The 26,465-nt window shown below is 38.8% G+C and overlaps 1 protein-coding gene across 2 annotated transcripts in view; it reads left to right on the top strand.

The window, feature by feature from the left end:
- Positions 1–26,465, top strand: part of arl15 (ADP ribosylation factor like GTPase 15) — a 123,653-nt gene that overhangs the window by 46,360 nt on the left and 50,828 nt on the right. For both annotated transcript variants that reach the window (XM_015400868.1, XM_015400867.1), the window contains exons 2-4: positions 6,309–6,453; positions 7,596–7,655; positions 19,452–19,660. In XM_015400868.1, coding sequence (XP_015256354.1) covers positions 6,309–6,453; positions 7,596–7,655; positions 19,452–19,660 — 414 coding nt within the window. The remainder of the gene's footprint in view (positions 1–6,308; positions 6,454–7,595; positions 7,656–19,451; positions 19,661–26,465) is intronic.

Here is a 26,465-nt window from a genome sequence, read left to right as displayed (position 1 = left end):
TGGACTGTCTCGTGATCTGCTTTCAGTCACACAACAAATCCATCTTGAAAGACTCCCGCTAATACGTCCATCTCGTAACAACCAGTAAGTCAGGCCAATGACATGTAAGCAGTGTTTTTTGAGGCGGGACATGTAGGAATGACAATAATCAGAAGGGCCTTGCCGGGGCATGACAAACATGGCTACGCTGGAGGACTCACCTGTTTGACTCAGTTTTAGTTAAAATGGTGACAATTTCTCGTTTAAAAAAAAGGAGCATAGAGAAGCATGTAGTGAATTTGTAGATGGGAAAGATATCTGTGCTTTTCAAGATTTGAAAAAACTTTGATTTATCAGCTTACACTGCTGAAACATCACGACGTGGATACTAGCCGGCGCTTTACCCAATCAGTTCAAAGTATTGTACTAAACAGTGTTGTTTTCGTCAACAATAATGATGACGAAATATTACGTTGACGCTGTTTTTTCATGACGATAATAAAACTCTTTCAGCTGTGCTTGTACAGAAATGGGTTTTTGTATGCGTTTAGCTCAGAGTCTGCGCTTTATGCTCCCGACTGATGGTTCTCTCTCAGCAATATGGTTCTTCCTGCTCTCGCTACTTAATAAACTATATGTAGCTGATCATCCTCTGCCAAGTGGAAAAAGTCCCTTTGTCTATCTATCAAGATTATATTTCTTCCAGCTCACAAGAGTTGATACAAAATATTCTCTACCAAAAGGAACCTAAATTTTATCTAAAGCAAATATTTAATTGCGTATTGTTTATTTTTGGATAAAGACCCAAATGAAAAGGTACATAGATCTTTGAATATTTCTCTCTCGTTGTTCTCGTTTCTACCTATTCAAATAAGATGTCAATGTTTCCTTGTATTGTCATTACTTATTTTGGCACATTTATTGTTTATGTTTTGATAACCTCAATAAATATACTCAGCCCACCCTGTTTCTGTACATGTACCATGGTCTTGCTATGGCGTTTGGCAAAGATGGAATCGAGTCAAATGTTGCCAAAACCCTGAACCGCTGTACAGGTACCATGTAAAATCTCTGATTAAGTAAAATATCACATATTTGCTGCAGAGTTCATGAGATGCAGTCTAAACTGGGTGTGAGTTTTAGAAGTTATTAGTTATCCAATTTAACACTGATACCCATACGATATTTAATCAATGTTCTGAAGAGTTTGAATAAGGGTTTTACTAATACTTTACTATCCTAATTGTCCAGAGTACTGTGCTTTGTTTTTATTAAGAGGCGTCTCGTATCATCCAGCAATATTAAGAGGTGCTGTGCTTTAAAAGAACGACAGTGGAAACCAGATCCATACAAACCAGGAGCTTGTTAAGAGTTCCTCAGTTCTGAGCATGCTGTCATCGTTCCTCTGCCTATTTTCCTGTCCTGTGGTGTCTCGACTTCAGCCAGAGAGTGAAACATGAACTAGTCAGCTGCTCTGGTGATTGTGGTTTTCCTCTAACCCACATTCATTACTTCTAAAAACACAAAGTGGTTTTCTCTAAAAGAGCCTGTCCAACTGAAGCCAATGAATTTCTACCATGATGGATGGCAATTAATGGACTTCATCTGAACCCTGTTTCTTGTGTTTTGAAACAGATTTACTTTGTAAATATTTCAGGATATTATATACATTAACCACTTTCCTATTGACGGACCTGAGTTCAGCACGATTGAAAGGCTTCTTTGAGGACAGCCAGGAGTCGTCTAACAGTATTTCTCATGTTATCTATGTCTTTTTGTTTTGTGGGTTCTCTATTGTTGAAGTGTTGTTACATCTTCATAAATTTAGTGTCTGATTGATCTTTGATTCATCGTCAGGTATCCCAGCTATATGACCCATTAAATACTTCAAAACTTCAATGGCTCATTTTTCTTCTGTCTACCTTTCATCAATTTCAGTACCAATAAAAGGGGGAAAAAACATAACACTGCTTTTGGCCGAAACAATATGATTCTCATTTTCATTAAGTGCGGCAGTAAGCTTTCACAACAGTGAGGTAATGTCTCAGCAGGTCCTTAGGGAAACATGGGTGAAACAAATCCACAAGAGGCAGCTAATCAATAATGTCTAGGGATGGCAGACTTTTTTATGTGGAGTTGTTTTGGCAGGATGGTAGCCCCTTTAATGCACTCTCTTGCTCTAACAAGAGATTTATAATGTGTTTAATAAAAACACTTGATTTTTCAATATTAAATCATTTAATTTGAACCTTACATTACCTTGGGAATTCTGTTTGTTTTTTGGATTTCTTTTATATAATAACTTTTTTTTTCCAATTTGAAAATAAAAGTGTAGGAAACCTTTTTATTTCATTAAAAATAAAAACCTTTTGGCTGCAAGTGGAGCACCACATTTACACTGAAATGTTTAATTATCAGTCTAATGGTTCATAATCAGCTTTATTTGAACAAGTGTGTCTGTAAGTATGAATTTCAAAGTCTCCCCTCTATTTTTGAAATTAATTTTTTTAACTGGTACATTCTAACATGTTAATTTAGCTTCGGTTTAAGCAGTTCTGTTTTTAGCTAGACATAGAATTAAGGATTTATTTGTCTTGCTGATATTGAACCTCCTCGCTTGTCTCGTCTCAAACAGGTTTTCTTTTAGTGCTATCCTGTATTTAGCAGCATCTATTTTTCAACCTACAACCTGTAAAGAATAGAATCCCCACAGTGGGAGGTTGCCACCACATTCAAAGGTGGGGATGCTTTCTGGGTGGTTGATCAGCGGTGTGATATTTCCGCACCACTTAGTGTTTTCAATGAAGGCTAATTTGGTCCCATCTTAACGGAGCACCTTCCTCCACCTGTTTGCTGTTTCCCCTACATGGCTTGTGGCAAAAAAAAAAAAAAAACGGGACGCTTTATGGCCTTCCTGCTGTGTCTTTCTTCGTGGCACTCTTTTGCGAGGGACAGATTTGTGGGGTTTTCCTGTTGACAGATTATCCCACCTGAGGGATTGATCTCCGCAGCTCCTCATGAGTTAAAATGCACCTTTATCTAGCCTATCACTTAAGGCGGACGGCCTTCTCTAGGTAGGTTTACAAATGATTGAAGATTGCTCCATGCAATGTTCAAGTTTATGATACATATTTTTTCACTGAAGTCTCTCTGAAACTATATCCTGCAAATTTAGCCTCTGCAGAATAGAGATATTTCTACCAAAAAACAGTCTAAATACAGGTAGATTATCCTGTAGTTATGTTTCTTCTAATTTATCCATCTTAATTTATTTAGCAATACTGGATTAGAAAGCTCAGTATATGGATCACTGTAGTGGGTTTCTATTTCTAAACCTTATTTTTTTTCCCATAACGTTTGACCTCGGTCACATTAATTCCTAATACAATCCATTGTTTCCTTCGTATGTGCAGGTTAAAGGGTGTGGATACTCTAGCTAGGTAATCTACACATTGTGTATAATCTCAGCTGTTTTTCTGGATGACTGGGAGATTTAAGGAGTAGTTAAAGGCCAGAATGATTTGAGCTCGGTGACACAGCACACTGCCTCTCAAATCATCAACTCTGGGGGTGACGGGGCAGGGGTAAGCCTTGAGGTAAGCAAAAGCCTTTTCGACATATTTATTTTTCCCCTTTGAGGCTTTTGAGCAGCTCTCCTCGTCCATCTTGTGCTGTCAAAGAGGGCCAGAGGTGGGAGCTGCCATCTCTTTCTCTCACAGGGGCGACTGTGTACATGAGGACCCCAGGGTCAGGCCCTGGAAGCTCCTTTAGTTACTGTTGTGAAATCCTCTCCATTTCCACATACGCAGCCAGCGAGGCCGCTGCCGTCTTTGTTGTCATTTACACACAATGGGCGGGGGGAGTGAATAAATAAGTCATCCAGCTTACCAAAAGCCTACCACCCTTTTCCACTTTAAGATAGACTTTCGACTCACAGGATTGACATCAGATAAGTTGATCTAATCTTCCACTGAAACTTTTAATGTGTAGCTGGAGGGAAAGAGGGTGACAACCAACAGAGTAGAATGACCTAATTAAACCAAGTTTGTACATGTGCTCACCCATCTGACATGCGTGTGTTTCTGATCTTAGCCGTTTTTCTGGAACAGGAGAATGTTTCCTGTTAAAGCAGACGGGTGGGTTCATGCAGGAGTCGGGGGGTCGGGTTCCTCAGCCCACGTCTGGTTCTGCTGAAGCAGATTCCCCACATCCCCATCAAACAGCAGCCCTGAAAACTGACCCTGGCTGGTGCTGATATTTTGGGGGTCAGGAGGAAGAACCAAAGATTTGAACATGGTTTCTGTTGCGCATTTATAGGTAATTTATTTTTTCCAAAACATCATACGTCTTAAGTTTATGTTAATAAATGATCAAGAATATGTTGTTGCTTTATCAAAAAAAAAAAGATCTATGATGGATAAACAGACATTATTGTATAGTTACCCTTAATAAATAGAACAGTATAAGTACGCCACATCAGCATTTACATGGACAGAAGTTCAAGTACCCTTATATTTTGTTGTCTTGTTACAGTCTTTGGTAAAACAGGGTGATCTGCTGAGATGAGCAAAAAAAAAAAAGAAAAAACCCTTGTTGATGTTCCACATGAAATGTGATATACAAGATGGATGGGACGTGTGTGTCGGCCCTGCCTTGTCCAGACTGGTTCCTGTCTTGCTAATAAAATAGATCTCTTGGATACCAATCTCTCCACACACAAGTTTAAGGATCTCATTCACGGTTCTCACCGCATTTAGTCCCTAATGTCTCACAGCAGGGGGTTCTGTCCCAGGCTGTGATTCATGGAGTGACAGGATCTGCCCTCAGTGACCGTGTTGGCCTAGTCAGTCAGGGTGCAACATGCAGGCAGAAAACATGCTGGGTCGCCACTAAGCTGCATATATTTCCATGTTTGCTTTAGTCCTATGTATGTGGGGGAATTATAATGATTTATCCAATAGATTTATTTTATCATGACTTGTTGGTTTTATTAATGTTAAAATGTCCTAATTTCTGCAATTAGAATAATTTTTACGTTTTAAAGGCTATTGAGAGTATTTGCTTACTAGTCTTTCCCCTTTAAATTTGACTCATACTGAGCATGCATCTGGTGATGGTGGGAGGGAAAGATTCCCCTTAAGCAAAGAAGGAAGGGAACTGCTGCAGGCTTCAATCAAAGGCAATTGGACTCCTATACAGAAGTTTTTCTCTATTCAGGAGGCTCACATTTAAGCCACCTGGAGTTGGAGAGCTACTTTTTTTTTTTTTAACAAACTGAGGTTCACCCACTGATGAGTCTTCCAAGTCAGATGCTTGTTGGATTTCTGTTTAGAATCAGTCTAATTGATGGTGTAAAGTTGAAACAGTAACCCTCCCCTTCTTTAAGGGCTGTTTTCTCTTTCACAAACATGGCTTTCGTTACTCTTCCTCCCTTTCACTCCAACTAAAATTGAAACATCATTGTCATCAAAAGTGCATCATGTTTTAGAGGTCCAAGTAGTCCACTCAATCTTTCCCAGAGTTGCTGGCTCTCTTGCGCTATGCAATGCATTGATGCAGTTGTTGTTTGTTTTCTCTATAGTAGGATAGAATGCTCTGATGAAAGATTGCCCTGTCCAAGTTACTATTAAATGATATGATGACTTATAAATATAGAGTGTGATGAAGTTGCTGTAAGGAGTCAGGTAGGGATGCCCCGATACAACCTTTTCAATCCCGATATGATACTGAAATTACAGCTTTTGGTATGGACTAATATACATTTCTGAATTACATATCAGATTGAGACATTCCTAGTGTCAGTGTTTAGGTGTTGGTGTGGGAGTTTGAATAAGGTTCTATTCTATTAGAGTAAATAACTTCTTAATCTTCATAATGCTTGGCAGCAATGGGGGCCTTAAATACTCATCTATAAAGAACAACAATTAGCTGACGGAGCGCTTGTATCCGTTTCAGTTTAATCTGCTCCTGATTCTTCTAGAATTGAATGTTTTTCCATCTCGTTTCTGTTTTTGAGATATGTTTAATACAGATCAGTGCAACTCTTCTGTTGTGGGTGCTAAATAGCTTTACACCATAGTTCATGCAGTTTTTATTTGTTTTCAGTAGCTGATGCTAAAGATAGTAGCACCCATGGAGGCCCAAATGCAATCAGTGTCCATGGCAGTAGATGTTTGGTCGATTTAAAAGTTTATGTGGAAATTAGTATGAAGGTGGAAAGGACTTGATGCATGGTTCATCCAACAGCATTTGGCTTCTCTTTTTCAAGCCGAAATCACTCTTTGGTTCCTCCACACTAAACATTAAGTTGTTTGTTTGCTTTGTTTCAGTGTTTTCGGGCACTGTGCTGTAAAGGACCCCCACCGCCGAGACCAGAGTATGACGTAGTGTGCATCGGCCTGACGGGGGCAGGGAAGACCAGCTTGCTCTCGCGGCTCTGCAGTGAGGGCAGTGACGGCATCGTTCCAACAACAGGTATGCGCTCTGTGGACATCGCAGTACATAGATGGAGTATAAAGATTGTTCCGTTGGGGTGAGGAGATGCTGCTGGGAAATCAATTTGGCTTTTAACACACGAGGAAGTTTTCCACCAAGGGAAAGAACGTCCCCAGTGTTTGTTCCAGAGTGGATGCCAAGATGTCACCAGCCCAAGCTTTGTTTCTTTGCTCCAATCACCTTGGAGGCTGGTGTGATTATCTGCATCTAGGAGAGCAGGAGAGTGTTGTGTTAGTGCACATCATTTTCCTGTTGGTGAACACTCTTTTCCATATATGCAGTAGTGTCCCTTAGGAACAACGACATTCCCACCCTCCTCTGCCCATCTCTGGGCAGAGGAGGGTGGGAATGTCAGGTCTGTTGAGCTGTTGCAGAAGTTCCATCCTAAATCTCGTCTTTGTCCTGTTGAAGCTAAACATAAAGGCTCCAAAATGTGCAGCTTATTACTATAAGTCAAAATTTTTTCTGGGGGATTGAAACCATGTCTGACCCTCCTGCTCGGTAGTCTATAATAGATAAAGTTTGGTGATTATCTGTCCTAGCTGAGAGGCATGTCAGTGAGAGAGTGAGCTGTCATTGCCTCCTGCATCTGCCAGTGTTTTCATAAGCAGAAACACGAAGAGGTAAATCTCCTGTGGTTTCCCTCACTTCTCACTGAAATATTTCCCTGTTAATTAGCTCCGAAGTGAAACTTGGCAATAAATGTAGCTTTGCAGAAAATGATGCTCTTCGATTTCCCGCATCTGTTAGTGTTGTTTTGAAAAGAGTGGAGCTAAATCTATTCCTTCTCTTCATTTCTTCACTGCGATCTTCTGTTTCCCATTCAGACCCCACAAAGAAGGACCACATAGCTTGGAGAAATGCTTTTGATATTAACTCAGTTCTCCAACAAACCCAACATAGCACTTTGCTGCTTGGCTTTTTAGATTTCTTTCATTTCTCAGGACCACCAAAATTGCATTTCTTGTTTATGACTAATATGTTTTTTTTACTTTGAGGGATTATAAAAATTGCAGACTGAGAATTCTTAGTCAATATAATATTTAAAAAATCGGTATGGTTGGTGTTATTTCATGTTGAAAAGAGACTTTTCTGTTTATACACACATTCTCTTTTTCCAGGTTTCAGTATCAAGGCAGTGCCATTTCCAAATGCCATCTTAAATGTAAAAGAACTTGGAGGTAAGGAACACATATCCTTTAAGAAACCTTCTGTAATATAAAAAAAAAAAATCCTTTGCAATGGGAAAATATTAAACTTTAAGATCTGTTGTAGTTAAAATCCTCACTACATCAGTGTTCTTTAAGGCAATGATTTTTATTTTGCAGCTGTCTGGTTTCTTTGCATTTTGCAAGGGCTACATGTTTTTCTGTAGACACATTACAGTAATATTTTCTCACCTACAGATGCCTCTTAATAATTAAAAACAGTTACTACAATTTATTATTATCATTGAAATATTTTCTGCCTTTATTTTTTCAAACTGAATACTTTAAATTCTTGAAATAAATTATATAGTTGTTCAGAAATTACTCAGTAGTTTTTAAACTAACATTTGAATGATGATGATACTCTGCGTTTTATTTGCGTCTGTCATGTTTTCACTCTTAATATTCAGCACAGATAAGATGCACCCCTGGTTGGTTGCCCAAAGGTTTTTATTTTTTTTATAAGGTTAACTGTATTAGGCTTGAAGAATTCATCTTTCTCCAAGATTATTTTTGTTTTTTTTTTAAAGGAAGAGTTGTGCAGCTTTTCTCTGTCCAAAATGTTTTAATATTTTGTGCTCAGGGAGGCAGATGCAAGCTTTTTTTTTTGCAGGTTTTGCAGGAAGTGGGAACCCTACTTTGGAACGGGCACGTGTGTGACGCATCCCACACTGTTAGGGTTTTCTGAAGTGGTTGTACAATCTGCACGCTGTTATTCTTGGAAATGTGCAGCACTCAAGGAAACTGTTTAATGAGCGCAGATGCAGGTTCAAATACACGACCATAACAAATACTCTGAGACTTTTTCATGGAAGCCTGAGGAGAGTTCGGCCTCTCTGAAAAGCACCTCAGCTGTAAAGAGGAAAAGCACCTCAGCAGTAAAGAGGAAAAAAAAATAAGGTCTGGTTAATTTTTTTTAAAGTACGATATTCACTGTATGCATATGACAGGTGCAGTGGATATTTATATAAGGCTCAACCCGAAGTAGCCTCCTGAAAAGAAAGGGTGAAACTCGCACTCGCATATACACAAAGAGGCACTGCAGAGACCACCAACAAGGATGCTACCAAATTTGGACAGAGCACATTAGACGGTTTTCAAAAGAGGTTTTACTGGATTGGGTCAGGCCTAGTCTGGTAATGGCAACATTATTGTGGTTGGCAAAACACTCGTTCCACGGGTGACAGCTCTGATTTAGAGATGATGGTAAAGGCTGCCACCACAGCAAAGAAAGATGAAAATCGCTTCTCTCCTTTTTTTTCTGTTTGCCAGCCCCCCACTGAATGTCTACAGTTCTGCTCCTCTTTATGTACCTACACAGAGCTCTTAAATTACAGGGATTTATGTTGCAATCTCTGTATTGGAGAGAGGGGAAGCGAGCATATGATCCACATGTTTGACTGCTTTACTGGCTACTATCAATTTCCGACTAAATGTTAGGTTTAGGTTTAGTTTGAAGGATAAAAGTTGACATCTTTTGCCAGCTCTTTTTCTGAATAAAACTGACGCTTTTTTGTATTTTTTAACGTGAAATTGTATGACTTTTTAAAATGTATATACCAGTAGCTTAGCCTGGTTGCATACAAAGCTTTTCAGAAAGATGACTGTGTCCAGCTGGTCTGATATTTGTTATGTTTGTGTTTTGGAGTTTATTTTTGCTCATTTTGTTAGTAAATAAGGCCCTGAGTATATTTGTCATAGCAACATCAAGTGACCGGAGGTACAGCATTATATTGTGTATCAATGCAAGTGGTACACAGGGAAGTATTGGTGCTAAGCAAGTCAGCAACTCCCAGCACAGATGTAAAAAGAAAACAAGAAAAGTCCAAATTTCCAATGTATAAAGCACATAAAAATATTGGATTTCAATCAGAATAAGACTCAAATAGTGCTCAGAATACATTATAAACTTTGGTGTTTACTGAATTTGGGTGTGAATGGCTGGGAGGGGGGGAGTTTCTGTCACACTTGCTAGAATCCATAAAACTATTCAAGATCAAATTTAGTTCAAGTCTCATAAACAATGCAGTTACCGCTAGAGTTTATATGAATAAAAAGGTTTAGCCTATGACTTTTTGTTTATTAATTTTACTTTATGTTTATGCATTTAGCAGATGCTTTTGTCTAAAGCGACTTAAAAAGTAGACACAATGTTACTGTTATCGTCAGTATGACAAAAAGTTCTCTATAGGAAAATCCCTAATCAGAGTCAGGGATGACAGCAAAGAGATAGAGGGAAGTACATAAAGAGTAGAGGGGTATACAGCTATAGGTAATAGTTAGGATAGGAGGTGCTCTTGGAAGAGTTGGGTCTTTAGGAGTTTCCTGAAGATAGACAGGGACGCTGCTGTTTTTGTAGCGCTTGGTAGGTCATTCCACCATCTTGGAACAACACATGAAAACAGTCCGGATCGTCTTAAGCTTGGTGTAGGTACTGCTGGACAACAATCAATTGATGACCGCGGAGACAGAGTTGTGACATATGCCTTTGTTAGAGGGTTCAAGTAGACAGGAGCGGTACCCCTAAGCACTTGGCTAGCATCAGGGACTTGATTTTGATGGGAGCAGCAAGGGGTAACCAGTGAAGCTCAATAAACAGAGGGCTGAGGTGAGACTTTTTGGGCTGAATGAAGACCAGACACTACCACGTTCTGGATCATTTGTAACATTTATCATACAAGCTGGGAGACCATTCAGGAGTGGGTTACAGTAGTCCAGGTGGGAGATAACAATATATTGCACCAGGAGCTGGGTGGCATGTTGGGTTAGGTATTGCTGGATCTTTCTTATGTTTAGTAGTTTGAAGCGACAAGATCGAGAAACGGAGGTAAAACGATCTTTAAAGGTCAGCTGGTCATCAATCATGATCAACCTGTGGCACGGTAGCGCGCACAACCCATATACGGAGGCCTTAGTCCTCAATGTGGCTGACCCAGGTTTGAATCTGACCTGTGGTCCTAAACTTTTAGGGAAGTGTTGGCCTAGTGGTTAGAGCAATGCGCTTGTGCACATTGAAGGTTGCGTATATCAGGTTTGATTCCCACAACCTGCACTCTGGGTCTCTGAGCAAGACTGTTAAACATATGTCTTACCCTGATGCTGTGTCCCGGTCTGTGTTTTGTAGAAAAGGAGATTTTTTCCCCCTTGATGTTCTGTTCGGAGGCTTTGGGGAGGATTCACTTTAACATGGAGTTGCTGTAGGTCGTGCCGATCTTTGACCATGTCAAGCTGCCGCTTTATAGCCAGGGATTGCGGAATGGTGGGGCTTTATTAAGTAGCTGTGTTAATTGTCACCATCTGGCTTCCTAATAATTCTGTCTGTCAATGTCTGCTCATCGTTTTCAAAGCTTAAATTCTTAACACTATCAGAACAGACACTTGGTGTGTCACCTTATCTTATCATGATTTACTGGGATTTGGTATTTTTTGTGAAGACATATAACATGGTTCTGCACCTTTTAATACATGCAAAGAAATGGTGTAATGGAATAGAATGTAATACCGCAATAATATTTAAAATATTATTTAAATTAAATAAGAAGTTAGGAAGTTCATACTTGATTAATCCTGACTCTAAATAGTACTTGATATCTTTTTGTTTATTTCTCTTCACTAAGCATTAATTAACACACGGAAATAGCTGTTTCTAGTTCTTGTTCATAAATTACTTTTTAGGCACCTCATTAACACATTTTTTGGCCTGTTCTAGTTATTCCTAGAACTATCAACTTCAAGTGGAAATAAAAAGTGTTATAATCCTTTGAAAGAAGTTGTTTGTTTTTTCTGGTGGCAAGGTAGAGATGGGCTGTCCGTGCTCAACACAGCTGTCTGGATGTCCAACAAGGAGACATTTATGTCCGTCCACCTTCTTTCTCTCTGCCCCTTTCCTTTCTGAAACACTGATTAATGGCCCATCAGTCATATAACACCAATATTTTGCACCAGAGGATAAATACACCACAGCAAAGGGATACCAAGTAATGCTGGCTCTCTTCTATGTGGAAGTTTTCCATGACATAAGAAAACCTACATTTGTTATTTTCAGTATTAGATGTTATTTAGCTCTGGTGATTTTACGGCATCTGTGGTAAAAAAAAAAATTCCTCAAATAAAAGGGTTTAGTTGTTTTTTTTTATTTCTGTTTTAGTATTTCCATGGGGCCATCTGGCATTTGCCAATTCTGCTGCCATAGATGACATTTAGATTCTTTTTAAATTGTTGATTAAAAAACAACAACTTTGCATTCTGATTTTCAAACATGTAAAGCTGCCATGTATCTTCGCCTGAGTTTTATTCATGAAACTGTTTCACACCGAGAATCTGAATCTGCTGATCTTTTGTCTGGCAGAAGCATTTGTTACTCGGCTAGTGTCAGGTATAAGGATTAGGTGGGAAGGGCACCTCTGGTGTGTGTGTGCGGGTGGGTGGGTGTGTGTGTGTGGATAGTGATATGACGTCAAGTCTAGACGGGCAATTTCACAGTGTGCATTCATGTCACGCAGTGACAGCTGATAACATGGTCCTAATAATCACAACTCACTGCTGTTGTTCTTTAGTGCTATGGCTGCTGTTGGGAGTTACGCTCTGGGATTTAGGGAGGATCGATTTGTTTAAATAAACCGCACAATATTTGCACCTGGCTGTTTAAGAAAACATTTGTTGGTAGAACAAAATGGCTTTGCTGTGTCATTCTAAGCCTGGTATTTGATTTTATTTGTGAATGAACACATGCGTGTCTGATGTCAGTGAAGAATGCATTCATGGCTTGTGAAGCATACAGAGTTGAAATATGCTAAGACTTAACTTGCCACTGCAAATATAACCACAAAGAGCATACGAAGAGAGGAGGAGGAGGATGCAGTAAGATGACAGACAATCCATCAGCTGCCAGTAACTAACAGCAGGCGATGAAAGTATGCAAGCCCATCTTTAAACAAAACCAGTGCAAGGTAGTCATCACAGATCAGATGTGACTCTTGAATGCTATCATGTATCCTGGCAGTTTGGGCTCCTATGCCTAGCGGGGGGAGTTTTTGCAACCGTAAAGTAATTTGTAAATTTCCACATTGGTTTAAAGTCGATGATCGGAGTTGACGTTCTGAATTTCACAGTTCTGAGGATCTGTATGAAACTGATCTCTATTTTTAGAGCCTCTTTCAAGATTATCCCCTGTTGATGCTGACCGAACGGTGTGAGACAGTCACTGTTGTTATCACTGTTAGCGTCTTGGGAAAGATTTGGTTAAACTGCTCTGTGGTCAAATTTCTGTAACATTCATAAACTCTAAACATTCAGTTTCAATGGTCCAAATCGTGGGAGAAGTTTAAACATGCTTTTTATTTCCTGGTAACTCAGGCTCAACAGGATAAATGTTAAATGGGGTTGGGTATGATGTTATATAAATATCAATAATGTGGTGAAGTATCACTTTTAGCCAGCCCCATTACTTAACTCTGAACAGCTGTAACAGTCATAGTACGATGTGATGGATCTGTCTCAACTATGTAGAGTTAGGGTTTAAATGGCAGGCAATGATTAAAGAGCTGGATTGTTGAAATCAACAGTTGTTGTCAACTATGTGCATGTATAAGAAGGTCTGATGTTTTATCTGAGCCAAACTTCACTCTGGAAACTGTTTACTCTGAATCGGGTTAACATCACAATCTGCAGCCAAAGTGTTTTTTTTTTTTCTTTTCACTTCACAAGCCAACTTTCCGTTTTTTTTTTTTTTTACCCAGAAGTCCCACCAAATGTTGCCAGCCTTCCCTTCTTTTGTGCATTTTAGCCATCTCGTTTTGTAAGAAGTATTGTCTGCTTTTCATTAAACTCACTGCAGGGATTTTCTTTGGCCAACCTTTGGTGAGTTAAAATAGGAGTGAATAAAATAACAACTTGCAACATTTATCGAAGTGAAAACTGCGAAAAACTAAGAACACCTGGAGATAAATTGTTGAGTTGGTGATTGCCAGTATTACAACTTGACATGTCCTGGCCATTGCTTTCAAAGTTAACTAAAATATTGTTTTATGGTGCAGAAGCTGGAGAAGAACCGGTCTGCAAAATAAAATGTAGTGAACAAGTCAATATTCTCAATGTTGTAATATAACTATTACAACAAGGTCTTTTTCATATCATTAGTATAACTGCTATGATGAATAGATGTACCTTAACGTTTTTGCTTTATTAATGTACTGTAAGAATTTCAAACCAGACCATACCTGATCACAAATAATCCAAGCCTTAATATTGGATCGGTTTATTACAAGATGAAATAAGAGGCCGATAATACCAACACTTTAAACAATTATGATAATTATTATGATGATCTGAACTCTCTTTTTTTTAAGTAAAATTCATTGCCAGTATTTAAAAGATTTTTGCCTATAACTTTAAGATCATTCTCTCATAATCACACAAACAAAGTCGAAAACTTTATCTCTAGCCCCTTTTCCACTGAATGCCAAGGATTTACAGTCCAGGGATTTGTAGTAGTCAGGAATAGGAATCGCGTGTAATTCATAAGCATCCTTTCCCATTCCTCTGGAATCCCTTCGGCAATCAACATGGGAGAAACTGCACTACATCTCCAGTCCAGTGGGTGGCAGTAAGAGGAACATACAAGTGGTTCTCCCTTTACCTCCAGTACAGACCAGCTATAATCCACAAGCTTAAAAAGTTTTATTTGACAGTAAATTGTTTATCAACCTGTATCTGACCAGAGTTGCTGTGATTAGTAAAAGAAAACTCCAATAAAAAACGAATCCACACAGTTTTTTACTTTTGTTATACTAAGGTGCTGCGATCATAACTTTGTCCTTCTTTCTGTTCCTTTTCATTTAAGATGCATTGATTTGGGAATGTGTGTATTGTTGTGTTTTTTAAAGTTGTTTTTTGACTTAAATAACACTTAATAAAAAAAAATAATAACCAGGTAATTTTCAGATATCTACAACACAAATTTCCCAATAGGAAATTCCATTGGGACCATGTAGCACTAAATTGGTGACTTAGAAACAACACTGTCAAGGAACGCTATGGACAGCGGAAACATGCAAGAGTTTCAAGGTGAAACCGCCAATATTTGCCTCCAAGTTTGTTCTCTTTCTGCTCGAAACAGCAAGCAAAAAAATAATCCAGTAACATCCACAAAGGCACGAATACTGCTGGATAACTTGCATCTTCAAGAAACAAACACCACCACATTTTGCTATTTTGATTCAAAATTCCTGTTACAAGATGCCAAAAACAAGGCATTCGATGCTATCACATGTTCAAACAGGAAGTCCTGGCTTGATTGACACCTTGTTTGACCAGTTAAGCCGGGCGTACACTGCGATTTTCGGCCTGATTTTTCAGTCATGCAAGAAACTTTCGATCGGGCCAACTTTCAGCCTGATCGTGTGTCGTGAGTCGTGTAGTGAACAGGGGGTTACGAGGGGCGATCAGCCTCTCACGACCACATCCGATCAGGAATCGTGAGATTCAAACATGTTTGATTTTCTCCCAACCGTCGTGGGCAAATCGCTCAGGGTGCATGCCCTAAAAACAAGGATTCTTCTTTTTATTCTTCCTCTCAGATGTAAACACAGAAGCATGGCAGGATTGCAATGAGTGAAATGCAGTTCTGTCTGTAAAATTGACAGACCGTAGTAGCCTCGTCTGCTCAGCCATGTCTTTTTTCCAAATACTTCGCCGCCTTTTCATTTCAGGTCTTTCAGCACAAAATTGCACAATTTGCCAAGGCTACGCGGTTGACTGTAGTGAGCTTAATATCCCTCTTCTATTTGTTTGGCTTCAGGATAGAGAGCTACAGAGCAGCTCCATCTCACTGCGGAGCTAAAACCGACGTGGTTTTTAGTCGTACAGTGTGAGCAGGTAGGTCGGATGAGAGCATCGGGCCGAACAAAATCGTGAGCTGTGAGCTCACACGGTACGACTAAACCCTGCGTTTAGTTGTACCGTGTGAGCTGTACTGTAGCTGCGTGCAACGATTGAAAAAAAATTGCACAGTGTACACCCGGCTTTACAGGATGAAGGGGGCAGGCTGGAACAGCAGAAAGTCAATCGGCGTCAATCATTCTTACAGTTTTTGACTTCCTTCTCTGCCCTACTATTCCACCCAGTAAAAACTCAGCTCCACGTGATTGACATTAATGTGTAGCCAATGAATAGCCGTTTACGACGATATATGCTTTATATGGGTGGAACCTAAATTTCAAAGATGACTCACTGCAAAGATGACTCACTACATGCATCATAGTCAGATTTTTCACTGAAGACTTGTTTTTGCCTTTTATATTCATTTATTTTTCAATAAAACGTGTGTTTGAAAGATTTTGACAGTTTAGTCTGATTCCTCCAAGTGTTATCTTTCCAAGAGGTCTCACTGATGTTTCTATGATGAAGTATTCAAAAGTGGTGCCATGGCCTAGTCTTAGAGGAGCTCTTGTAGAAATACTATTTTTGCAGATATTCCAATCACATTTGGAAGGTTGCTTGCCAGGATATAAGACAGTGTCTTTATTGTGTCAAATAGTTGCTTCCTGGCCTGCTGGAGTACAATTCTTAATTATTTTCACATAGAAAATCCAGGCGAGAATTTTTTTTTTTTTTTTTATATTCAGAGCTGTTTTTTGAATCATGCCACTTACACAGCAGTGGACTTATAAATGATGTACAGGTGAAAACTAGAGTGTATTCTTTACATAGAGTCCAGAACTTTATTTTTAATCCATATGCCTCAAGAGTTATAAAAGTTTGAATTTGGAGAGGCCTTTTTAGGCGTTTTTAGGCATTTTGTGCTGAAAATCCTGGGAACTTTAAGAGATATTATCCTGGAAGTTACAGGTAGCGTCCCTAGTGGCTAAAAGTTGCACAATATTGCTTAAAATATTTAATTTATACTAGTAACCACCCCATGCCTGCTTTTTATACTTGCAATGTTTGAACCACAAGGGTCAGTGCATAAAGGGAACCAGCTGCAAACCAAAAGGCTTCTTGTAAAAATAGAACAGCTTATTTAGTCAAAGGGAGATATTTCTATAATATGCAAAGTTAAAGGTATTTGGTATTCCAGTAAGAGAAAAACAAAGTATGTCTGTATTAAAAAAAAAACACCTGACACATCATTGTTTATAAATCTTGAACAAACCACACAAGCAGCTAGAGCATTGTGAGATAATGGGTCTTGCCAATGTTTTTTGGCCGAAGGCTCCCTCCTCTTTGCTCGGTTATATAATAGAGACACAACACATGTTTTATTGTATTTAGTCCTAGTTAAAAATTCAAGCTCTTCTGCTATTAGTAGCAATAATAACTTGTGTTGTTACTTTCCTTTTCCCACGTTTTAACCCTGCAGCTTAGTGCGTCAAGTCAAGACAAGTGCAAAGGCTTTTGAAAACCTCCCTTGAAACGCTCACATGCCAGAAGATTTCACTTCATACCATGTAGTTCTTATAACAGGTTGATGATTGGAAGGAGGTTCAAGTTTCTCTTAATTTGTTCATGTAATTCTACCAACGTAGTTCGTGTCTCTGTTAATTTATTACAGGGGAGCCATTCATTATTTAATCTGTGCTGTCATGGGACGAATTAGATAAATCTCTCATTTCATGGTTCAGTTCTTGGGACAGACAATGAGAAGCATGCTGTTTTCACTTCTCCCAGCATTATGAGCTGCTTAAAAGTCCCATCCACATTTAAATGTTATTGCAACTAGTAATCATGTTTCTATAGCTGGAAATAAGAAGGAAAATCCTCAACTGAGAAAAAGGTCTTACTCATGATGTGCTTATTTGATTAAAAGGAGGCTGTGACGTGACATCATGCTCAGAAATCCTTCATGTCAGGCCAATAGGTGGCAGAAGCTGCCAACAAGATCCAAAGGCATGACAGACATTCCACCATTTCCAGGCAAAGACAAAACTTCCTAGACAATCTCTCAAGTGCCACTTTGTCTGATAGCTTTTCACTCCACTGAGAGGTGTGAGTGGATTGACTGGGGGAAGAAACGGGAAGGGGAGGGGAGAAGCATGAAGGGAAGAGAGGTAAATGTCAGCGAGAGGACTACGTGATGTTTAAACTTTTGACAGCCTCCCTCACAGCTCATCATTTCTTGGCAGGTTGAATACTATGAGCAACTAAAACACAAAACAAAAGTTCACCAGATTGCAATGGAAGTAACCTTAGCAAACGGAGGAGGGTGGTTTTGAGAAGTGTGTAATGTGACGGGATATTTCACGGTTAATTTCCAAGACTATGTGTCATGCATTTAGAACCAGTCAAACAAAGAATCTTGCCATTGGAAAAATAATTTGAATAAACAAAGCATAAAATTATTAACCATGAAAACTTAAGTGTACACCAGACAGTGTCTGTTTTGGATTTTCACAAGTCCTTTCATTTTGCTTTGAAATTTGATTGAAATGTGCTGAGGATCAGCAGCTGGCTTTGGTTACACACAACAGATTTTGGGGTAAAAGTCTTCCAGAGCCACTAAGGATATGACCGTGCAGGATATGGTTTCTATTAGGTTACCGGCATCTGAAAAGGTGATGGCTATCAACGCCCGGCCGTTACTTTTCTCCTTTTCTTAGTTTTTAGTGAAAAAGAAGTAATCACAACTTAATGTATACACTTAATATACGTACTATATAATACAGCAAACCTCATATATATATATATATATATATATATATATATATATATATATATATATATATATATATATATATATATATATATGTTTGACAAAAATAAATCTAAGCAAACTAAGCTGTGTTTTCACTAATGGTACATAAAGCCATAAATTACCAAAAAATGAATGGATTTTTTTCACCCAAGCAGAATGGAACGCAAGACAAAATGTGGCAGCGCTTTGTTGGATGGTTGTGTTAAAGATTTCAGAAGTCTTGCCACAGTTCTCCGGTAGACTTAGACAGTCTCAGTTGCTTCTATCTCCTTTAATAATCCCAGATTGACTCCATGATGTTGAGAGTAAGGCTCGGCGGGGGCCAGGCCATCTGTTGCAGGACATCTTGTTCTTCTTGTCTGAATTACTACGTCTTGCAATCTCTAAAGTTAACTTGCCGTTTTATTTGATGCCTGGAGAACATTTTCAGTTGTGAAAAATAGCTTTTAAAATAGATAATACATCAAATTTACAGATTTAATTTAACTGTACAGGTAGTGCCTTGAAAAAGTAATGATATCCTTTGGTCATTTTCACTTATTATTTTTTCAAAAGAAATAATACATGGTTTTCAAAAGATTTTACTGGTAGAAATCTAACAGGTATGATGCATATCGGTGTTCACTGCCTCCTGATGCCTCTAAAAATCCATTTGTCATTAAGAGATTTCCTTATTTGTAAATTGATCTTAGAATGAATCCAGGTGTTTTATGGAAGACCAAAATCTATTTTGTGTTGGTTTGTAACATAAAATCTAATTAAAATTAAGCATGCATGAGTCTTATATGTTTGATACTATAGTGTCTAGGGCTAAGAACTGGCTCCAGAATGATTATATTCTGGATTTTTTGTTGTGCTCTAGTTTTGTTAGTAGACTGCAGAGGTGAAGATGTCTGAGATGTTAATCTGTTAGTGTCTGAGTCTTCTTATCCTTATATAAGCATGAAGGCTTTAAAGATGACCTAATAATTTACAAAACCTGTTGACCCTTCTCCATCGCCAGAATTGGTGTTAGTTTGAGCAGCTGGGATCCCATGTTAGTAAACACAACGATTCACAAGTCCCTCATGTGTCTACAGGAGCTGACAACATCAAGAAATATTGGAGTCGTTACTACCAGGGGTCACAGGGTGTAATCTTCGTCCTGGATAGTGCATCATCAGACGAGGACCTTGAGGCAGCGAGGAATCAGCTCCACTCGGCTCTGCAGCACCCTCAGCTCTGCACACTACCGTTCCTTATCCTTGCCAATCACCAAGACAAGCCTGCAGCCAGAGCGCCAAACCAGGTACACTGTAGCTCTTTACTGCAGGTGGTTCCTTTCTGTGCACCAACTTCATTTTTCTGCTCCCAGACAAGTGCTGCCCCTTCCAATGTAAATAACAAAAAAAAAAGATGGCTTTAAAACATGATAGTTAAGTAAATTTTGTCACACAGTGTATTTCAACATAGCATTACCAGTTATAAGGTAAACTGTAAAAAGTGGGGGTAAGGTTCCATTTGCACCTTTTCCAACATTACAATCCGCCTTTTTGTTCCAGACGCCCCCCCAAAAAAATTGCTTTTGAGAAAAAAAATAAAAGAAAGGTAATAGGGAGCCACTTTTGCCTCTTTAATTTATTCCTCTGACAATTGTTTGTAAATGTTTTTTTTACTAAATAACAATGACCTTAATGTGTTCATTGACAGTAAGCAAAATGTTGCTTATCTTCTGCACAGCCAGAAAGAGAAGTCAAAGCTATGGATTTGATTGAGGCATAGCCATGTGTTAAAATATAATTAGTCAAATACGAACATTAATTGATTTAAAACTATGGAAATTTTTGTTCTGGTGCTCAATCTGATCTGTTTATTTTCTGAAAAGGGGAATATACCAAAAGTTTTCAGCTCAGCCTGTAGGAGGCTATAAGACATCCTAAATGACTTGCAGCAACTGCAGCAAAATATGGTTCGATAGAGAAATTTCTCAGCCAGAGCTATTTTTGCTGATTTCTGCCAAGAACTTCGGGAAGTTCTTGCTGAGTGCTTGATGTTGTGCAAGAGGTAGAGTTGGAGATGTTTAATTGTTTGAGTTTGAGACTAAGTGAACATAGTGATACGCAGGTGCCAAACCAGAGTCTTCCCTGCAGGTCATTACACATTCAGAAAGGATTTTTATACATTTTATTTGTTTCATAATCCTTATCAAGTTGGAATAACGCTGACTGTGGTGATAGGACCGGCATGGTCCAGCCAACTTTCTTCACCTCTTAATCCTCCAACCACCTTCCAAGCATTATGGCAGGAAACATTCAGACACAAGCTAAGTTGAACATCAGCCTTTATTTATATCAGAATGCTGAATTAGTGCATCGATAGAGAGTGGTGTTTATTAGCTGCTGGTTTTTTAGGCTTGTTCATGGTGGTATTTTACTTGTTGTAACGTTCTCGCATTTTGTCATGTTATCCTCCTTTAGCAGGGTGAGGAATTGATAAACTACCTCTTTTTTAGGAGGAATCACTGAGACTGGACCCATTTTGGAATCATTGTCATCCAGTGGAAATACATTTTGACTTTATTCATCCAGAAATGAGCAGCAGAATTAGCTCTTTGTCAGAGTTAAACTGAAAATGCCCTGAAATGTTTATAAATTGTTTGACCTGAACAAACCAATTCCATTCACAACTCAATCTGAATGGAGTCATTCTTTAATAAAAATTCTGATAAATATGCTGAAATTTGTATTTTTTTATGTGGGACAAAATAGGGAAAAGGGTCATAGAGAGAGGTTCTGTATGTGTTTTGTTTTTCTGCTCACCTCTCTGTTTTCTCATCAAGCTTTACCAATAACTCTCTCAGAAGGATCCTTTCGTTGTTGGATGTTATGGCTAGCATTCCCTGAGCAGTTGCTCACACATGTTTCTGGAACCTCACTTTCCTGCACATTCACTAACTCCCCCACGTAAACCTATCTACACACAAGCATCAAGTGTAGCCCTATTGAATGTTTCAGATAGATTGCTCTAAAGGGTGCCTGGAGAGAAGGCCATCTGTATTCCCCAGCCTGGACCACCAGTGTAGCTGCTTCACAGTAATATGAAATGGGAATGGGATGGGAAACGTTGTGACTGAAAACTCCTAATCCCCCTGTTAAAGTTCATAATAGTTTAAGTAATTATTATGGACAGGATGTTCTTGAACAAAAGCCACAATAGTTATGGAAACCCCCTAATCTTATCGTAATATTTCAAAAAGCAGCTGTCTGTTTTCAGCTCAGCAACACTGCTCTTTTGTTGCCCGACATTAATGTTGTTAAATAATTCTGTCTGAGCTCCCCAAATTAACCACTGGTCTTACCGTGATGTTTTCTTTGACATATTTTATTGCATCAGACTTAGGAAGTGTTGATTTTAGGGAACAATTTGCAAACACTGCTGATGTGTGAGCCTACAAATGCTTGATGGATCGGTAATTAAGCTAGTAATTTAAGACATCAACACATCATGGAAAAAACTGAAAAAAGTTCCAATTGAAGGTTAGGTCATTCCTATTTAAACTGGTCTTCCTCTTTGATTAGAGATGCCACTATTGAACCAACTTCCTATGAGAATTAAAAAAGAAGTAATCCTCTCAAGATGTTTATGGGTTACCAATCGGTACATCCAACAGTCACAACAATTACCTGTTTTTTTTTTCTTTCTCTGTCATCATATCATTTATGGACCATGAGGATGACAACAACAGCCGTGACCCAAACATTATGTGAAAGAAAGGGATGAATGTCGTTATTACACCTTTTGTTCCTCTGTAAACACTTTATTCTCTGACTCATGGCTTGTCACTGAAAGAACCTCATGTTCAGTGAGTCACGGATGATCTTTTCTTAAATGAAAAAAGAAAAAACTGACCAACAGTAAAAGATATAATTGTCTCATGCCTGTGCAAGTTCTCTGTCATCCGGGTCACGGCAACCACGAAACAGGCTTAATTCGGAGGAAACTGGTCTTTGCTCAGTTTTTTTTCTGAAAAGATAAAATCTGGTGGCCTACGATTTAAGACTGTTTGTTCTTTTTGTTTAGTAGCTGTAAAGCAGTATAGTAGAAAACAATAGAGGGAATACTTCATATTGTTGATATAGTCTCATAAGGTAACAAAATAAGAGAAATTGCAAATAAAATAAATTCTAAAGTGGTTGTCCCTGGTCCAACACACATGAATAAAATGTCTGCATTACCGCCACAGCATGAAGTTAAGTTCTATATAGTCTTGCTAATGAAATACAATTTATACATACAGTCTAATTTCAATAAAAAGAAAAAAAATCTGGATCTAGCTTTCCTTTAGTTACATCTAATACTCTTCATTTACCTAGCTTTAAATATGACGAAAAATAAAGTGGACTGAAGCATTTGGACACACTTTTTGTACCACTGAATTCCTAAGTATCCTTCTTATGAAACTGGTTTGCAGATGACGTTCTGTCGTCGACGTGGTGGGTGTGATTTTTGCAAACCCCTCGCACTTGTCCAGCTTTGCACAACTCTAGAAGCAGCAGCTGCTTCGCAGGTTCTTGTTTCCTGTTTCTTGTGAATGTTTGACAAGCACCACCTAAAAAACAAGGTCACTTTTTAGCTGGTTCGAATTCTTTTGGCAGCTCTTTTTGGCGACGACACTGTTCACAAATGATGTAACCATGCTGATCCACCCCTCATAGCAACAACTCTGTTGATAGAACAAGACGGCTTATTTCCCCAAGCACGCACACATGCTCGGCTTTCCTGGTGCTGTTTACCGTATCTGTTTGTGACTTAGAGTGTTTCCGGTGCTCGTGCAGACCTGTTGCGGGGAGAGAGTAGCGGCGATTGCGATGGTAACGGGTCTGTTAAGGCCACACTGTGCTGGAGCAAGTGTTTGTTAGGGGCAGCCTTTGGTCTGGAGGAGGCAGGAGAAAATGTGGGACCAAAATTCCTTGTTGACATCAATCTCCTGCCGTTGGGGGGCCCAAGGAAGCTGGGGAGGAATAGAGGGGAGGTCGCCCTGTTGATATAACACCTCAACAAAGCAGGTCTGTTTGTATGGCAGGGCCTAATGGACTGCACGCATGAGGAGCTCTTGTTTTAGAAAATGCTATCAGTGTCGTGAACAGAGGTAGGGGTCTTTTCGGTTCTCTTGGTATTTGTGTTATCTGGAGAAGAGATAGAAGACAGAATGAACGTGATGATGCACACCACGATGAGTGGAAAAACAATGAACTGAGTCACCTCGTTAAATGTGGGAGTCGAGAAAAACCCACAAAGGATAAAATGGTCAAGCTGTAACTTCTAACCTTGAAAATCATCTCCACTCCTGGATTGAAGACAGAGACATCTTCGAAGATGATTTAATGCACCCGTTTTTCCATTTCCCTCTGTCTTTTTTTAAACACTTAATCTGTTACACTCTCTGTCACATACGTAAGCCAGTCCAGTCCTAACAGTCCCTTGATGCTTTCTGTCATTGTAAGGGAAGTGGTGCCTGGTAGAAATTGGAGCACATCTGTTTTGAGTGTACCAAAACTAAATCTGTTACTTATTCATCGTGACAGTGTTACTTCACACTGACGACCAGCCAGTTAAAAGTCTTTATTCTGTAAAAATGTGGTAAGATTTTTCAAAATGTAAAGTTGACTACAGTAGCTTTATGTGAACCAAAATTTTTGTTAATATGGTTTCAGGCTTTTACAGAATTTAATGTACAAATCGAAACATTTGCACTAACCGGTTGTTTAAAATCTCTTAAAGGTAAAACATGCAGATATTTACACTACAGTAGGCAACTTATATCAATGCATTGCTGCCTATATCATTTGTTTCATATTTGAAATGTTTTTCTCCTTTAAGTTGATCACAAATCACATATCGTCGTTCAGTGCATTTGTACCTTTTTTTTCAACCAAGATCTGCATCAGGAAAACCCTCTGTGGGCTCGAAGCAAAGACTGAGACATTCAGTTCTAATAGAAAACACTCTCCCTATAAATGTTCTCACTACATTTTGATGTGCCTTTCGTGCCTCCCTGTTTGATATTATTTGTATGGCACATTTTAAAGGTTGATAAAACCAGTGCAGCTTTGGATCAAGCTGCAGATTTAAGGCTTTTACTGACGGTGCACGGAGTAGATCGGATTAATCCATGACCTGCGTTGTCACACATCCATTCTGCAAATGTATGAATGTGACCCACACATGGTGAAAGGGTGATAGGCATTGGCAAAAAACATTACACATGTCCTGAAATGCCATCTGATGAGTGGGGAGGTGAAATTTTGCATCTGCACCGAACTGGATAGTCATGGTTGGCTTTTAGCAATTGAGGCATTCAAGCCCTTATTTTTGAGCTTGGTTTTATTTTGTTTTAAGTATCGTTACATGATTCCTACCTATTTTATTCTTTAATATGTTTTATTTAAGAATTAACATTTTATATTAGCATTTATTTAATCATGTGGTGTAATTATAGTATATTAGAATAACTATTGAGAGTTTCAACTGAAAGGAAGGTAATTTTCCTTCCAAAGAGGCTTATATTGCTAAAATCCGACTTCAATGTGTGTCTATATTTTTTATTTTCTATTTCCTCACTATGTAGAAGAAATATCCAGGCTTAGCTTTCATTCTCTAAAGCACTGAATGGATTAAGTTCTCCAGACACCAAGAATTAGGACCCTAATGGTAGATCTGGAATGAAAACAACCCAGAGGATCACTAGAAAACATACCAACATGTGTCAGCATCATGATATGGGGTTACTTCACTTGACAGAACTGGAGTTTTCAACAAGGTATATAATGGATAAAACAGTTCTTAATATCCGGCTCATAACCTTTTGGTCTTCACTAGAAATATAAAGATGTGAAGGGATTTCATCATCATCATTCACTAATAACAAAATTAGTTAATCTGTAGAAATGTAAAGTTCTGCACTATCACAACTAAATCCAGAACTACTTGACAGTTTGTTCTCAATTTCTTCACAGAAAACATGTGGAAAGAATGGGTGAATAATACCAAGCCAAGATCTGCTGTGCTGGTAGATGCTCAAGAACATGAAATGTGAAAACAGATTGAGGGGAAGATTGCACTGTTAACATATCATCTGGCGCTTTGTTGTGATCATTGTGAGGAGAAAAAATATTTATGGTTTTATAAATTCCTTTGTTGTCTGCAGGATGTATAACACAAACCAGTCAAGAGAATCTGACTGATTGCCAGACTACAGTGACACCTTGCCGACATAGGGATTGACAGGGCTGAAGGGAGCTGTCCCTTCCTGGAGCTTAAATATTTTAGACAGAAAAAGGCATCAGAACTCAGACGTCACCAGTTTTGCACACCTTTCAAACAACAACAATGTAAAAAACTACCTTTATGGTGTAGTTTAGATTGACTGATGAGTCGATATCCCAATTGACACTATGGTGATTAATCAGCAGAGCACTTCAGGGTAAAGAATCAAGACCACTTCAGGGTCTGTGATGCCCTCAGGGATCAAAGTCAAGGTGGGTTAGTCTCATCAGGAAAGCTCTGCAGAAATGTCTGAATAATTGAACTTAGCTGTTAAAGTGCAAAAGTGCAAGAGCACACACGTTTCAGTGTTTCACAGTGTCTATAAGAGACAGTTGATTTGGCCCCCAAAGAAATACATCATACCCAAAGAAAAGTTGGTATGAAGATATGTAAAATAGATAAGGTTTTAGCTTGTAAGTCGCAGCAAATATTCAAACAAGTGTGAAGCATTTTCATTATCATACTTTAAGTATCCCCCGTTTTTGCTGAATGCGAAAACACTTTTAGGCTACGTTCACACTGCAGGCCTTGATGCTCAATTCCGATTATTTTGTGAAATCTGATTTTTTTTTCCCCTGTTGCCGTTCATATTTCCAAATATATGTGACTTGTATGTGATCTCCTGTGTGAACAGCAGTCATACAATGCAAGTGTCCCGCATGCACAGTAGAGGACTCGATGACGTCACAGGCCAGCGTGCTCCATGTTTACGAAAGTGTAGTACCGGCACGCATCTGGTGGTCTTTTCCAACCATAAAAATTCATTCTTTTTAATATGTTTAAACATA

This window comes from Cyprinodon variegatus, unplaced genomic scaffold, assembly GCF_000732505.1.
Source record: "Cyprinodon variegatus isolate N-32 unplaced genomic scaffold, C_variegatus-1.0 Scaffold1156, whole genome shotgun sequence".
NCBI lineage: Eukaryota > Metazoa > Chordata > Actinopteri > Cyprinodontiformes > Cyprinodontidae > Cyprinodon > Cyprinodon variegatus.
This window is presented reverse-complemented; position numbering and strand designations above follow the sequence as displayed.